Here is a 14,708-nt window from a genome sequence, read left to right as displayed (position 1 = left end):
CCAAACATCAACATTGTATTTCCATGGCTTGTTGAAGTCATGTTTGTTGGCCTTCCGTGCCCCAGTGCTGTGTATGCATGTTCAATGGGATCAAGGCTTATTCTGGGCACTCATTCATATGAGTCAGTTCTGCAACATGATAGATGCTTCCTAGAATGTGTCCGAGACCGTATACACACACACACACACACACACACACACACACACACACACACTTATCTTTATTGTTTTGAGATAGACAGCCGCTCCTAGCAAATTTAGAGCATGAATTGAATTAACTCATTATACGTTTTCCGTCAGATAGCTTGATTTCCTATAACTGCAGAGGTCTTCCAGGCAGTATGTACAAGAATGTTCCAGATTATATAATGTTTATTCCGCAGCGTACCTGATGGGTGGTTCAGTGTGTAATAAAAAATAAATAAAACGTTTTCAGGACGTGAAATGCATCCTTTTTGATGAACCACTGGACAGTCGGCGGAAATCGGATCAGTCGTTTGTTGTAATCGTAGATTAAAGTGCTCTCATCTTGATTGGTGTTCCCACTGTTTTGTATCCGTATTTGCAAATACACACTTCTTAGCTCAATTTTGAGATTGCGGTCATGAAAATGTCAACTTGAAAGCATCAAGCACCAGGTTATAGGGTGGAAAAGCTTACGGAGCATTGACTGTAGAGCTTTCATCCCTTCGGTGTAGTTACAACAGCCATAAAATGTCATCTGCTCCAACAAAGGGACCCCTCTGTGCTGTTTTATGGTGTCGGATCACTCTGGCAGAGATCTGCTGTAAGTCGGTCATACCAATGTGTGTGTGTCTGTACCTGTGTAGAAATGTAGCGTGTGACCTGAGAGGCATCAAATGACGGTCAGTCAGAAAGAGTGCTGACTCGCTGCCCTGCTGTGTGTGAATGGACACCGTACTGCTTTTAGAGTCACTGTTTGAACCCCCTAATCAAGCCCGGCTTTAAAGCGTTTGTAGTTGACTTTCTTCATTTTCCATTTCCTAAATTATTGACCCAGTATGCCATTAGCAAAGTGCCTGTTTAACTCATCGGCTTTAAGTGATCAGATATTATGTAACTAGTCACACCAACCCAAATACATCAGAGAGGGATAGGTTGTGACGCCGTCCTTACTGCTTTTTGAGTGATGACGACGCAGAAAAAAACCAGCAGGGGCTGGCTGCACTCATCATGTATTTCAAAGCAGTTACAGGATAAGTTTTGTCTAAACTACTCTCTCTCTTCCTTTGGGTTGCTCCCTTTTATCAGGGGTTGCCACAGCAGAGTGATCTGCACAACCGATTTGGCACATGTTTCACGCTGGATGCCCTTCCTTTTGTCTAAACTACTACTAGTAGGAATTCGTGAGGGCAGTGTTAACTGACAATGCTGTGCCTCTTGCTGCACATAGTTTGCATGGTAAAACCTTTTTTAAAAACATTTTTATCTTAAAATAGAGATCAGAAAAATATTGAGTGACCTTCAAATTGAACAATACATTGGGAAAAAGTGTAATGCACGGATTAATTATTCCGAATAAGAGTTATTTTAGTTAACTAAAGCTTAAACCATAGTAAAAAAAAAGTTAACTGAAATAAAATATTACCAGGCAACATTGATTTTTTTTTTATTTATTTTTTTAGATAAGTTAAAATGGGAAATAATATTATATAAATAATACTAAAATAATACTGTATCATCCATTTAGAAAATACATGGCGAAATTTTTTTATATCATGCAGACCTTAAAGCGTAGCTGTGATCCCCATAGCAAGCTGACTCTTAGTTTTTGCAAATGTTTTGTGCTAGGAGTTCGAACAGGGAGTTGAGCATTTCTGATTCCAGACCCTCCCAAACTCACAGTCGAGACTGTAAAGTGTCTTGTCCTGGATGAACCCAGCTGACCAGTTCAAGATACTTCCTGCATTCTTGTAGTTCGCCAACTATTTGAAATCTAAACGGCCAACAGGAAGTTGTTCCAGAAATCAGAAAAATGCTGGGAGCTGATTAAATGGGAGATGTCTGCAGATAGCAGAGCGCAGTGACTCTTCCATCAAGATAGATCTGCAAGAGGGGAAATTCATGAGTCAAAAATCAGTGGAGTTTGTTCTCAGAACATGCTGCTTCATTCTGAACGTCACTGTCTAAATATGGAAAAGTCCAGTGGGGAAGCAGTCCAAGTGATTCAGAGTTTACAAAAAAACAAAACAAAAACTTTATATAAACTGCTTGCCTGACGTTGTTGTTGTTGTTTGGTTCCTCTCTATAATAAATGTATTCATGTATCTTTTTTTATTTTAATTTATGTAGGATTAGCTAATGACTGTAGTAGATCTGCTTCCTCATACATCTTATAATAAGATGTTATTTCAGAATGAAAAAGTTACCTCGAGGATACTTGTTTGAATGCACTTGCTAGTCTGAGGTATTAACTCACTATTATTTTGTTAATGAGAATCTTTGAGAAAACTATTGATAAAATGCCTCCAGTAAGAATGATTAAGATGAGCCCAGCGATGAAGTTTAACTGTAGGATGTTCAGAATAATTTCTTATTTGTCACTGAGCAGCTGTTCTTTCCATTTGTGATGACATTATTACATGCCTGACTTCCTATTTGCTAATTTAAATTTTATTAAATTTTTTAATTAATCATTGACCTTTAACAGCTGCTCATTTTTGAGGGGAAACAATGCTATGCTTGACAGAATTGACTTCCTGAATACTATTTTATTTATTTTTGTGTATATATATATATATATATATATATATATATATATATATATATATATATATATATATATGTATGTGTGTGTGTGTGTGTGTTTTTTTATTAGTTTTCATTCCCAAGTTTACAACTTTTTTTTTTTTTTTTTTGAGTTTGTGGCATGCTTCCCTGATTTCTGTGCAGCTGTCTCCTTCATTCTCCTTCTCTCGCTCTCTCTCCTTCTCTCTCTCTGTCTGTCTCTCTCTCTCTCTCTCTCTCTCTCTCTCTCTCTCTCTCTCTCTCTCTCTCTTAACCGCTAGAGCATCAAAAGTTAGCAACTGCAGCTTTAAGCCACATTAAGCATTATTTATGCTGAGCATTGTACAATGTCTTGGTCTGTTGTATAATCTCTTAATATGAACAAACTAAGGCTTTGTCTGTGCTCTTTAAAATTAGAGGCAACCACTTGATTTTAATCATGATCCAAAATATAATTTCAAAATTTGAAGCCAAAACAGAATGGTCTGATTTTAGTTTTGTAAAACTATACTAAAACATATCTGAACGAGACAACAGATGAGCTGAATGAGATGCAGATTCACTCTCTGACAGCAGGAGGCGCTTATGAACAGCAATGATACAGTGTTTCCTGGGTTACCGCTGTAAACAATGCAGAGCTGTGCTTATGAACACTAATATGCATTGTTCAGAGACAAGGTGAAAAGAAAATACAAAGTAAACTTTTATAAAGATAGTTTACCCTCAGAGATATATACATAAACTCCTACTCCAGTTGTATCGCGATTTTTATCGTCAAATATTTTAATACATTTTTCGACTGGTTCACGGTTAATCGTTACATCTCTACTTGTTATTATTTAATATAATATATATGTAATAGGGCTGTGCAATTAATCACATTCGATTATGAATTCCGCTCAATCTGAAAGCAGGTGATGATGATTTACTACTAATCACGAGACCGGCTTTACTGATGAGATGCGCATAACAATCGAATGCAATTAACTGCACAGTCCTAACATGTAATATATATTCATTGTGGTCCGCGTTATGTGATGCAGAGCAGGATGCTGTGTTCTATCGGTCTAAAGCCCTCGAATCTGCAACAATCATTCACTTAATGGTTTCCTGTCCTCTGCCCTCACAAATAGGTGTCTCTAAAGCAGACCAGAGCTGTGATGAGAAGAAAAATAAAAAAAACTTTCTGTCTGTTTCTTGGTCTGTGTCTCTTGTTGCCTCCTGCCATATACTTCAGGGGTCAGGGAACCTATATGTCTACACTCCATCATCAGCCTTTTTTATGACTGTGCATTTTAAAGGATTCATGTTGAATTAGTTTCTGTCATGAACTGTGGACACTGACTACTTGAATGAGGTAAATGAAATGTTATGACATTTTGTTTATAAGCTGTTATATTGGCGTTTTTCCATGGTTGAAATGTTGACTCTTGCTCCGTGCTGCCTTTTAAACTGAGGCATTTATACAACGATCTGTCACACCACATCAAGGAGTGTCAAAACTGCAATTATGGTTAAAATTTCCTGAAAAAATGACAAGATTTGAGATTTAGTTTCTTATCAAAAGTAACAGTATATAAATATTGAAGCTTCTAATGAACTTCCGCTCATGCAGTGGTTTAAACAATGCTGTATTTGTTCGGTACACATTTGTACTGAACCAAAAGATCCATACCAAAAAAAAAAAAATGTTGGTCCAAATATGTGTACACCCCTATGATTTACTAATATGAATCCTGTGCAAATAGGACTTTAGTCGAATCCAACCGTGAGATCTTGTGAAGTGTGCATTTGTTTATTGCCTGATCCCATGTGCGCTGCGTGACAGTTGATCCGTGCTAATTGAATCCGGACAGGAGGAGAGGTCCGCTTCACTGGAGACGCGTGATCAACTTTAAACTTGTGATTTCAAACTATGCTGATTTTATGCGTTTGCACACTGTCATATTCATGTCATTTTTAGGGCCTGCTGTATGTAAAATTAGACCAAAGTTTGGATGCACCTTCTCATTCAAAGAGTTTTCTTTATTTTCATGACTATGAAAATTGTAGATTCACACTGAAGGCATCAAAACTATGAATTAACACATGTGGAATTATATATGTAATTATGTACGTAACAAAAAAGTGTGAAACAACTGAAAATGTCTCATTCTAGGTTCTTCAAAGTAGCCACCTTTTGCTTTGATTCCTGCTTTGCACACTCTTGGCATTCTCTTGATGAGCTTCAAGAGGTAGTCACCTGAAATAGTCTTCCAACAGTCTTGAAGGAGTTCCCCGAGAGATGCTTAGCACTTGTTGGCCCTTTTGCCTTCTGTCTGTGGTCCAGCTCAGCCCTAAACCATCTCGATTGGGATCAGGTCCGGTGACTGTGGAGGCCAGGTCATCTGGCGCAGCACCCCATCACTCTCCTTCTTGGTCAAATAGCCCTTGATGCCTTCAGTGTGACTCTACAAGTTTCATAGTCATGAAAATAAAGAAAACTCTTTGAATGAGAAAGTGTCTCCAAACTTTTGACCTGTACTATATATAGAGGGTGTGTAAATGATCACAGTTTCCATTTTTTAATCAACTATCCCTTTAATATCAGCCTATTCCTACAACATATGTTATAGAAGCAAATTAAGTCAGAACAGAACTCTGCCAGTACACTTTTTTGCATGTGTGACAACTTTGAATATTGTATAATTTACCCTGCAGGCATTTCAGTCAGATCATGCGCATCAATGTCAGAGGAACATGAATATTTTATTACTTGAAGTTTGCTAAGTTCACGATTCTTCATTTAGGTAAAATATCAGAGAGTTTGATGTTTAGGCAGAGCTGTTCACATAACTAATTTGTTTCCCATCACATGGTTGGATACACATGCATGTACACTCTGTTGAACCATCAATCATGTTTCTCCAGGGAGACAGAAATACACACTGGGTGGTTCTTGATTGGGAAGGAGTCTTTCATTCCTTCCTTCAGATGCGCTTGTTGGCTACATCTGGGCATGTTAGTTAAACCTGTCCGAGAACACCATTAAACATCGACTCCACATTGTCCCATGGACATGTGCATTTTCAACACCATCATGCTTGGCGCAAGGTTTTGTGTTGCCACTGAAAAGTCTTTGTTGTCACATGGCCAAGCCTTTGTGCAGGTTTAAATGGTGGATGTTATCTGTAAAAGAGAGGGCCTTCTGTAGACCACCCATGCTCGCTGTGCAGCATATTTTCACATCCCCACTTCAAAAGGTCGTGCATATGCACTAATATTGGGAGGCAGTTTGTTGGGAAGTTTGTAATTACTCTTGTGTCTTTGAAATGGGTTGCAGCGAGTGAATGTAGCTTTTTCATTCCATTTAAGGAGGTCTAGAAGTGGTTTCTCCATCATTTGAATCCAGAAAACTTTACGATGATATAATACCATTCGGATCCGTTTCTCAGCGGAGAGCGGTGGCGGCGTCCTCCCTCGCTGTCTGTGGGAGGCTTCATGAATGGCATGATGAGCTGCAGCCCTCAATGAGTCTCACAGTGTTGGTGGTGTAGAGAAAGCCTTGAGAGATCCCTCTGCCGCTCTCTGAGCACAGCTGGCTGTGAAGTCCAGCCAAAGAACTAATAAAGCACAGGATATATCAATGCATGTCTCTCGCTTGCACCATGTCAGTGCTGTTTGAATGTTAAAGCGCTGAGCAGAGGCACCTTAGCATCACACGGCGTCCACAGCATCAGGTGGTTCTCTGGAAACGGTAGCTTTTTTCAGTAAATAGGTTAGCCGACCTTTATAATTTTGACAACAGCTGGCAAGATTGTTACAGAAGTTTCACATAGCATCATTTGTTTTTTTACACTATCGCTTAATAAATGTCTTTTAGTCAGTATTTGGTAGAATCACAGTTGGTTGACTAAAATCTGCATAAAATTCTGATGTTTTAATTCATTGTATTGTCATTTTTCTCCCGTCAGTGAAAGACTTTTTGAACTTTAATTTTGCCAAATTTTGGATTGACAAATCAAAAGTAGGTCAGTACACTTAAATCAAAACATGATCTGGGCTAGTGTCTGAGAATATTAAGCCACAAAAATGCTATTTAGATACGAATCCTTAATGTTCCGCATGTTTACTACACACATACTTAGTTTCAGCCTCTGCTCCCTCAGTATGAACACACATGGAGTACATGAAAGCATAAATATAGTCTCTGGGACTGCTCTGAGAGTCACATTATGAGTATTTCACCATTTCTTTTGAGAAAAACTATCGTCATAACACATGCAAACAGAAACTTAAAGGTGTTCACAGCAACCCATCAAAATCAAAGTTTGATTTAACTTGGACAAACTGTGACAGAAATATATTAATGAATGGAATTATTAATGGAAAACACAGGAGGGAAATTAATGGACAACACAGAATTCGGTAAAAATAAAATTGCATTTGAGAAAAAAATTCCTTACATTTTTCTTTTTTGTAAAATGTGCAATAAATTGCTGTTAAATTGTGTAAGTTTCATGATTTAAATTAATTAGACATGCTTTAAAAACAAAAACAACAAAAAAAACAGAATACAGAAAATAAATGGAATTTGAAAAGGAAAAGAATAAAAAACAGACCCCAGACTTTAGATGGGTATTTTAACCTTGGACCACCATGCTCTCTTTATATCAGTACCATCATCTGTCACTGCAAAACTCATCAGATGAAAACTAGTTGGGACAGCCTTTTAAGGAAATCTGGAATGTAAGGGTTCAAACATATGTTAACGTACCAAAACTGTTTAAGTTATTTATGGCCCAAATACAAAGGCTGTGATGTGCTGACAGTTTGAATTATAAACGCACTGACCTCCTTCAACTCTCTCTCACCAGATCTGATCCACTGCACCAACGAGATGAATGTGAACATCCCTCAGCTGGCCGACTCGCTGTTCGAGCGCACCACCAACACCAGCTGGGTGGTCGTGTTCAAATCCCTCATCACCACACACCACCTTATGGTCTACGGCAATGAGGTCCGCTTCCCCTCACACACACTTGTACACATTCATCACTTTCTGCCTGAGCTCTATAGGCTGAAGAAATTCATACAAACTGAACTCAGGAATAGTTCACCCCAAAAACGTTTAATCTCTTATCATTCCAAAATCACAAAATAGTTTTTTTGTTTGTTTGTTTGTACTAAACAACTGCACTGTTAGCACTGTTATATATATATATATATATATATATATATATATATATATATATATATATAACATCTTATCATTACTCATTTTATTTTCATTTAAGAATATGCTGACCACTCTGTTTTAAAATTTTTTTTTACGTTTTATAATCCTGGGGGCATTGAGTTTTATAGTGGGAACAAGCTTTACAACCATTCACAATTCTTTTTGATTTTACTGAAAAGATTGGCCAAGATTCACCTTTTGTTTTCATGTAAGAAAGTAAGCTTGAGTAAATAACCAAATTAATGTTTTTTTTTTCTCAACTAATCCTTTAACTGTTGGTATTTTCAGCAGTGTTTAATCATGGTTTTGGTTAAGCTAAAACAGTATAACCCACACATATACCACAGTCAATCAATTTTACCCTTGTGGCTTTGACAGTACTGTTTATTTGCATGGTGACTAACTTCAGAATAAATTGAAACCCGAACTCATTGTTCTTCATGTTGACAGAGATTTGTACAATATCTGGCCTCCAGGAACACATTATTCAACCTCAGTAATTTTTTGGACAAAAGCGGGTTACAAGGTAGGTGCTTTCAGCCCAACGCTTCATTAGTCATTCTGTTTTTCCAAGCACATCCCAGGCATATCTCATCCATTTTCATGAGCGTCCAAACCTTAGACAAATGCAGACATGATGAATATTTGAGGAGCTGACAAAACATGCATTGTGTTCTCAGTTTTATCATTTTAATGTTAATCATGGTCAGATGTGGCGTTTTAAGGTTTGGGAAGTAGAAGCGTTAAGTCCTGTCTCTCTCTGTCTGTCTGTCTGATCTTCTCCCTGAACTCCCTTTTGGGACCTGTTCGGCAACATGGCTGACTTTCAGCTTAAATAAAGCACTAGTGGGTTTATTTACCCAAGGCTTTTCCCATGTTAACATAATGCCTGGCAGCCAGCTCTCAAAAGAAGCAGCAGGGGAATCAGCACAGCGAGACTCTAGTTTGTAGAGTCTTTCAAGAAGAACTCTGGGCCCATTTTTGGAAAGTGACTTGAACTTCCTGGCTCAGATTTTCTTCCTGAGGCACCTGCAGTACTACACTTTTATCCTACTTTTGCAATATAACCCATACATAATCTAGCTGGGCAATAAATTTTTTTTCCATCCATTGATCAATCGATCTATCTTATGATCTATAATGCCATTCAGGGATCTCCTTGGAAATTTTGGAAAGAGTTGAATCACTGTTTTGAAGACAGACAGATGGTTTGAACAAACTGATTCACAGGAATGAATCAAACTCTCATAGTGTTTTTGGTTACTAAAAATGAAGTTGTGTGACAAAAATATATCTAGTTAGTGCTTTCATATTCACATAATTGTGAATCAAACATATTTTAAATACATTGTTCAGTGTTCTTTTGCCTTTAAGTATGGTTGCATTTGAGCATGTGACTAGTGGCATAGACCAGTACACTTCACAATGACCTGTCATACTTGGCATAGTCCGATAAAGCTAATGGGTTCTAGGTTGTGTCATGCACTGTACTAACCCTTTAGAAACCAGAATGTTTTTTTCTCTGACCGTTTAAAATGAGTCGCAATCATTGCGCCAGTACATTATTTTAACTGGTACATCAAGGACTCATGTCTTTTAATAGTCTAGAATGAAAACTGCTGTGTGAATAAGTTTAGCAACCCAAGGATTGAACTCAAAAGACAGCATGTTCTCTTTTGCATGCAGGATATGACATGTCCACCTTCATCCGAAGGTACAGCCGCTACCTGAACGAAAAGGCAGTCTCATACAGACAAGTGGCTTTCGACTTCACAAAAGTAAAAAGAGGGTAAGTCTGTTTTCTTAAGGGATAGTTCACCCAAAAATGAGAACTCTTCACTGAATTTGTTGTCTGCTTTGTTGTCAAAGGGCGGATGGCGTAATGAGAACTTTGAACACCGAGAAGCTCCTAAAGACCATCCCTATCATCCAAAACCAGATGGATGCACTCCTCGACTTCAACGTGAGTTTCTGATGACAACAGCTAGACTTATTTAAGTTCCATATCCAATACTGGCTAGACCTTTCTTTAATGGTAGCTTCCTTTTGTTTTCTCGTAATTGCGTTGGTGTTCAGTTCTTGCAGCATAACCGTTTCAAACCAAATTGAGTTCGGCTTATTTTGTGTCTGCAGGTAAATGCCAACGAGCTCACAAACGGGGTCATTAACGCTGCATTCATGCTTCTGTTTAAAGACGTCATCCGCTTGTTTGCAGCCTACAATGAAGGGATCATCAACTTGCTTGGTGAGCTGTTATTCCAATTGATCTTTCAAAACCTAATGTGGGCTGTCCTACATATTGGCTTTTACCAGTTATCTCCACTATTGGTTCTTGTTGCAGAGACCTTTAAACTTGAAGTATCAAGCCACTCATCGACAGTAAGGGACTCTGACCCGACTCGTCACTCAGTTTTATGACAGTTTATTTACTGCCTGAGAGCTGTAACTCATAAAACAAACCCTTCCTGTCCATATCAGTAGTCTCAGAAATTATTTTTAGGGGCAAGTAAGGATTGTGTCATGGTTTAGGGCAGTAAAATTGGCAATGCACTGAGCAAATTTCATCTTGAAGTGATGATTAGCTAGAGAATGTGATTAAACTTGGTTATCCAGACTGTGTGATATCGTCTTATCAAAGATTGATCTGTTATTTGAAAACTTGGAATTCAATAATGATCGTTTTAAGTAGGACTGCACAAGTTGCCTAAATAAAATGTAAGGATTTAAAGCATTTTTTTTTACTTGAAACTATTTTATTAAAAAATTGGTAATAATAAATATATTTTATTAATAATAAATTATGAATATTATTGTTGTTTTATTTAATATGTTATATTTATTTATTATAAAATGATACGTCAGTAGAGTAGGTTTCAAAAAGGTAACTTTTGAATAAAAATGGACTGAAACTACTGAAGTTTCAAAAAGAGATCACTTAAGTTAAGCTACAATCCCTCACCTCATTCACATTTGCGTCTGCAGAGTGGCTTGAGTTCAGTTCCACGCAGAGCCCAAATACATTGCTTTGTAGTTAGTGTTGAAGATCAGCTTTTTCATTGTGATTTTATTCCTTTTTACTTTTATCTTTGATATCTAAGCAGCAACATGGGATTATCATATTTGTTAAACAACTGCAATATGATATTTTTACTAAATCGAGTGGTTTTGCTTGGACTGTTTGTGTTGGGTGGCTCCATTTAGGGGCTGAACTGTATCCGTTGGCCTCGTCTGTGGTTAAATGTTGGATGAGAATTACTTTCGAGAGGCCGACATACAAGTGAGAGTCGCTTAGGGTCAGGTTGTGGCAACAGATTCCAAGCATAACTCGGCCTGGTGAAGTTGCAGAGTGAAAAGCAAGCCCCCTTAAAATGTGTTGAGAATTTAAAAATATCTAAAAATCTGACTTCATACCTTTTCCCAAATACAGAGAAGTACTTTGACATGAAGAAAGCCCAGTGTAAAGAAGGCCTGGACATCTATAAGAAATTCCTCACTCGAATGACGAGAATCTCAGAGTTTCTCAAAGTAGCAGAGGTGAGACGCATAACCTGCACTATGGGGATCCCTGATTATGTACGATTATGTAATGTGCCAATACAAATGAGACACACATTAACCAGCTTTTTCTGCTCATTACAGCAAGTGGGAATTGACCGAGGGGACATACCAGACCTATCACAGGTGAGGCAACAAATATATTGGCCTTGGTTTTAAGGAAAAACTTACACTTACTGCTCTCCCTTCTGCCTGTCAGTGACTTATTTGTCACTCTGCCCATTATTTTGCAAGACACTGCTTGAGCTCCACAGCCAAACTTGGCACGGCTACATTAGATCCAAACAAGTGCAAGTTGTAGAACTCTCTAACCTGCAGTTACCTAGAAATCTCAATACTTAACTTGAGTTGTAGGAAAAGTAATCCGAGAGTTCTAGAACTGCAACTAATTTGCTTTTGCAGTGCGCTGCAGTGCTTGTCGCATGCGGACATCTCTGCATGACACTGGTGGGGGAAACTATTCTAACTGTCCTTAATGTTTGATTCATACAGCACATAAAGGTGTGATGCTGTGGGCAGCTTACAGGTTTGAGACCAAATCGGATCTTGGTTTAAAATCTAATTTCATTTGTTTTCTTTTACTTTTCAGAAACTAGCTTTTTACATGTTTACCCCTCAAACTTCAGAGTTGTGCTCTATAAATATGGGGTTTTCATTGAATTCTTAAACATTTATATCTGATCCTAGCTTTTTATATGTATATAGAAGACTTTTTGTATGTATTAAATATATCTGTATCTTTTTTTATTTACATAAAACACAAATTTTACACAATTATAGGTTTTATATTAAAGGTTTGTTTTTTATTTGGTTTGTTTCTTAAATTCTCTGAAAACACCTCTGTTAAACTACCACCTTTATATTCTGTATCTTTCCTTATCTTTCCGTATTCAGTTTACAGTTTGTGTAAGTACCTGCATCTCACTCTCTTCTCTGTGTTTAGAGTCTTTGGTTTGTACCTTTGCATGCTATCTGACTTTGCATGCTATCTGTGTTTTTGCACAGCAGTGATTCTTCTATTAAGAATAAATTTTTTGTCCATAGTATGTTTGAGATATATATATATATATATATATATATATATTTTTTTGCATATGTAGTATTATATAGTATATAAAAGTGATGTTTTAAAAATTGGATTGTCCATTTGTTCAGAATCTATGTGAACAATTTATATTTTTTGTTAATAAATATAAAAGTGACAGTGATTCTATATTATTTTCATTTCCATCATGCCAAATATTTTATAATATAACATTTTCTCAAACATTTGAAAAGTAGTAATCTCAATACATCATGTACAACTAAAACAATATTATTCAGAAAAGAATCCTTTTTTTTTTCTTCTTCTTTTTTCTTCAAGATTTTAAGTAGTCAGAAGTCCCTAATTAAATCAGTCACTCACATAAGTTGCGCATGTATATTTGTGTCTGTCTGTGCGTGTTTAGTAGCCTGTAAAGGAATGTTTCCATCTCTCCAGGCCCCCAGTAGCCTCCTGGATGCCCTCGAGCAGCATTTGGCTTCATTAGAGGGGAAAAAGGTTAAGGACTCAACGGCCGCCAGCAGGTACAGTGATTTTCATGCAGTTAATTTTGAACATTCTAGTGTGTGAGGTGGTTGCTTTCCTCATGCTCTGCATTCAACAAGTGTGTGCGACTTTTGGATGTGCTGAGCATGTGTGGGAGAGAGAGGTATTTCAGGGAGTTGTGTGTCAGGCTAAAAGTTCTGTATAGTTTTTCTAAGTGAAGGGGGTTTTGAGCTATGTTTTATATTTATGATGTAAAAAAACTGCATTTTTGTTGCCATCTATAAAATCAGTATTTACTTACTAAATTAGCAGGATATAAATATTCTTATATCAAATCATTATTAAATTATTCTTTCAATGGGACAAAGAAAGCTGCATTACTTTTTACGTAATAAAAAAAAAAATCTGATTAATGTATGTGTATTTCAGTACATTATTTTGCTTTTTTTGTCTAACTTTGTGTGTTTTGTGGCCTGTCATGTTTCTGTAAAGTTGTGTAATTGAGTTCTTAAGTTTAATATTTTAATCTGCTTGAAGTATTACATTTTGATCTGAGGAAATGTGATTTTAAGGTTTGAAAGTGGTCATTTTATTTAGATGTTACAAGTATTTCTAAAACAATCAGTTTACTGTGTTTAAACTAAGTGTAGGAGGAATGTACAGGAATTTGATGACTTGCAGTTTAGATATTGGCTTAATGGCTAAAATGCAAGCGTTGCAAACATTGGCTATATTTGCGGAAGTACTGGGTCAAACTGGGTTCCTGTAGCAGAAGCAGTAAAAATGTGCCCTGTGCTCATGCTGATAGCAGTGATATCCACCTATGCAACCCTAGCGAATTCAACAGTGGTATGTTTATTGGATCAGGTATTCTGCCTATGGAGATGGAATTGTTCAATAGTTCCAATTAAACAATTATGATCTACGAAAAAAAAAAGGATGAAAAAAATAAACCTGTTGACATATATAGAATGAGATCCACAAATAATTTTAGAATTTCACAAACATGAATTAAATTCACAAATAAACTGAGATTTTTAAATAAAAAAACTCATTCACAAATATCTGTATGTCACAAAAACAACTTTACCTGGCATTCGTTTGTGAATCGCTTCTTGTTTATTTGTGGATTTTGAAACATTTCTAGCGTCAAGATGCTGACAATCCACAAATGTGTGGACTTCACCCCACAGTCTACTCAAGTCAATCAGATAACAGCCACACTTCGCTGACCAATCATAACACACTCTGGCTGTAACCAATCACATTTTACTTTACAATCAGGGCGGCCTCTTCCTGAAATAACTTCATTCATCTGCGTTGGCTCAAATAGGAAATCTAAGGGGCCAAAAAAAAATTGTACAGTTAAATGTTTAAAATTGGATTTCATTATACCATTAGACTGTGTATCAAGCCAAGAGACCATATAATATTTTACATGCCTTTGATAATGAAAGAAAACAGTACTTTAAAACACAAACGAACAAAAAAAGATGGGCTATGGGAACAACGCTATACTGGATACATATGTGTTATGGAAGTGTAATGTTTTTCAAGATGGAAAGAAACGCGTCAATAAGTAACTGACTAATTAATAACTGGATTCAATCTCATGATAAACATACGAGTTTGTGTAATAGGTTACATTGCTGATTGTGG

General features: G+C 36.9%; 1 protein-coding gene across 21 annotated transcripts in view; it reads left to right on the top strand.

The window, feature by feature from the left end:
* LOC113074657 (phosphatidylinositol-binding clathrin assembly protein-like) overlaps window positions 1-14,708 on the top strand; it is a 36,245-nt gene that overhangs the window by 4,416 nt on the left and 17,121 nt on the right. For 12 of the 21 annotated variants that reach the window (XM_026247510.1, XM_026247513.1, XM_026247512.1 and 9 more), the window contains exons 3-11: window positions 7,605-7,747; window positions 8,417-8,492; window positions 9,653-9,755; window positions 9,836-9,929; window positions 10,100-10,211; window positions 11,394-11,500; window positions 11,606-11,647; window positions 12,416-12,427; window positions 13,002-13,087. In XM_026247510.1, the coding sequence (XP_026103295.1) occupies window positions 7,605-7,747; window positions 8,417-8,492; window positions 9,653-9,755; window positions 9,836-9,929; window positions 10,100-10,211; window positions 11,394-11,500; window positions 11,606-11,647; window positions 12,416-12,427; window positions 13,002-13,087 (775 nt within the window). The remainder of the gene's footprint in view (window positions 1-7,604; window positions 7,748-8,416; window positions 8,493-9,652; window positions 9,756-9,835; window positions 9,930-10,099; window positions 10,212-11,393; window positions 11,501-11,605; window positions 11,648-12,415; window positions 12,428-13,001; window positions 13,088-14,708) is intronic. The other 9 variants (XM_026247511.1, XM_026247527.1, XM_026247528.1 and 6 more) reach the window with 1 other exon arrangement.

The sequence above is a fragment of the Carassius auratus genome, unplaced genomic scaffold, assembly GCF_003368295.1.
Source record: "Carassius auratus strain Wakin unplaced genomic scaffold, ASM336829v1 scaf_tig00015289, whole genome shotgun sequence".
NCBI lineage: Eukaryota > Metazoa > Chordata > Actinopteri > Cypriniformes > Cyprinidae > Carassius > Carassius auratus.
The sequence above is the reverse complement of the archived record's forward strand: the minus strand, read 5'-3'. Positions and strand labels throughout refer to the sequence as shown.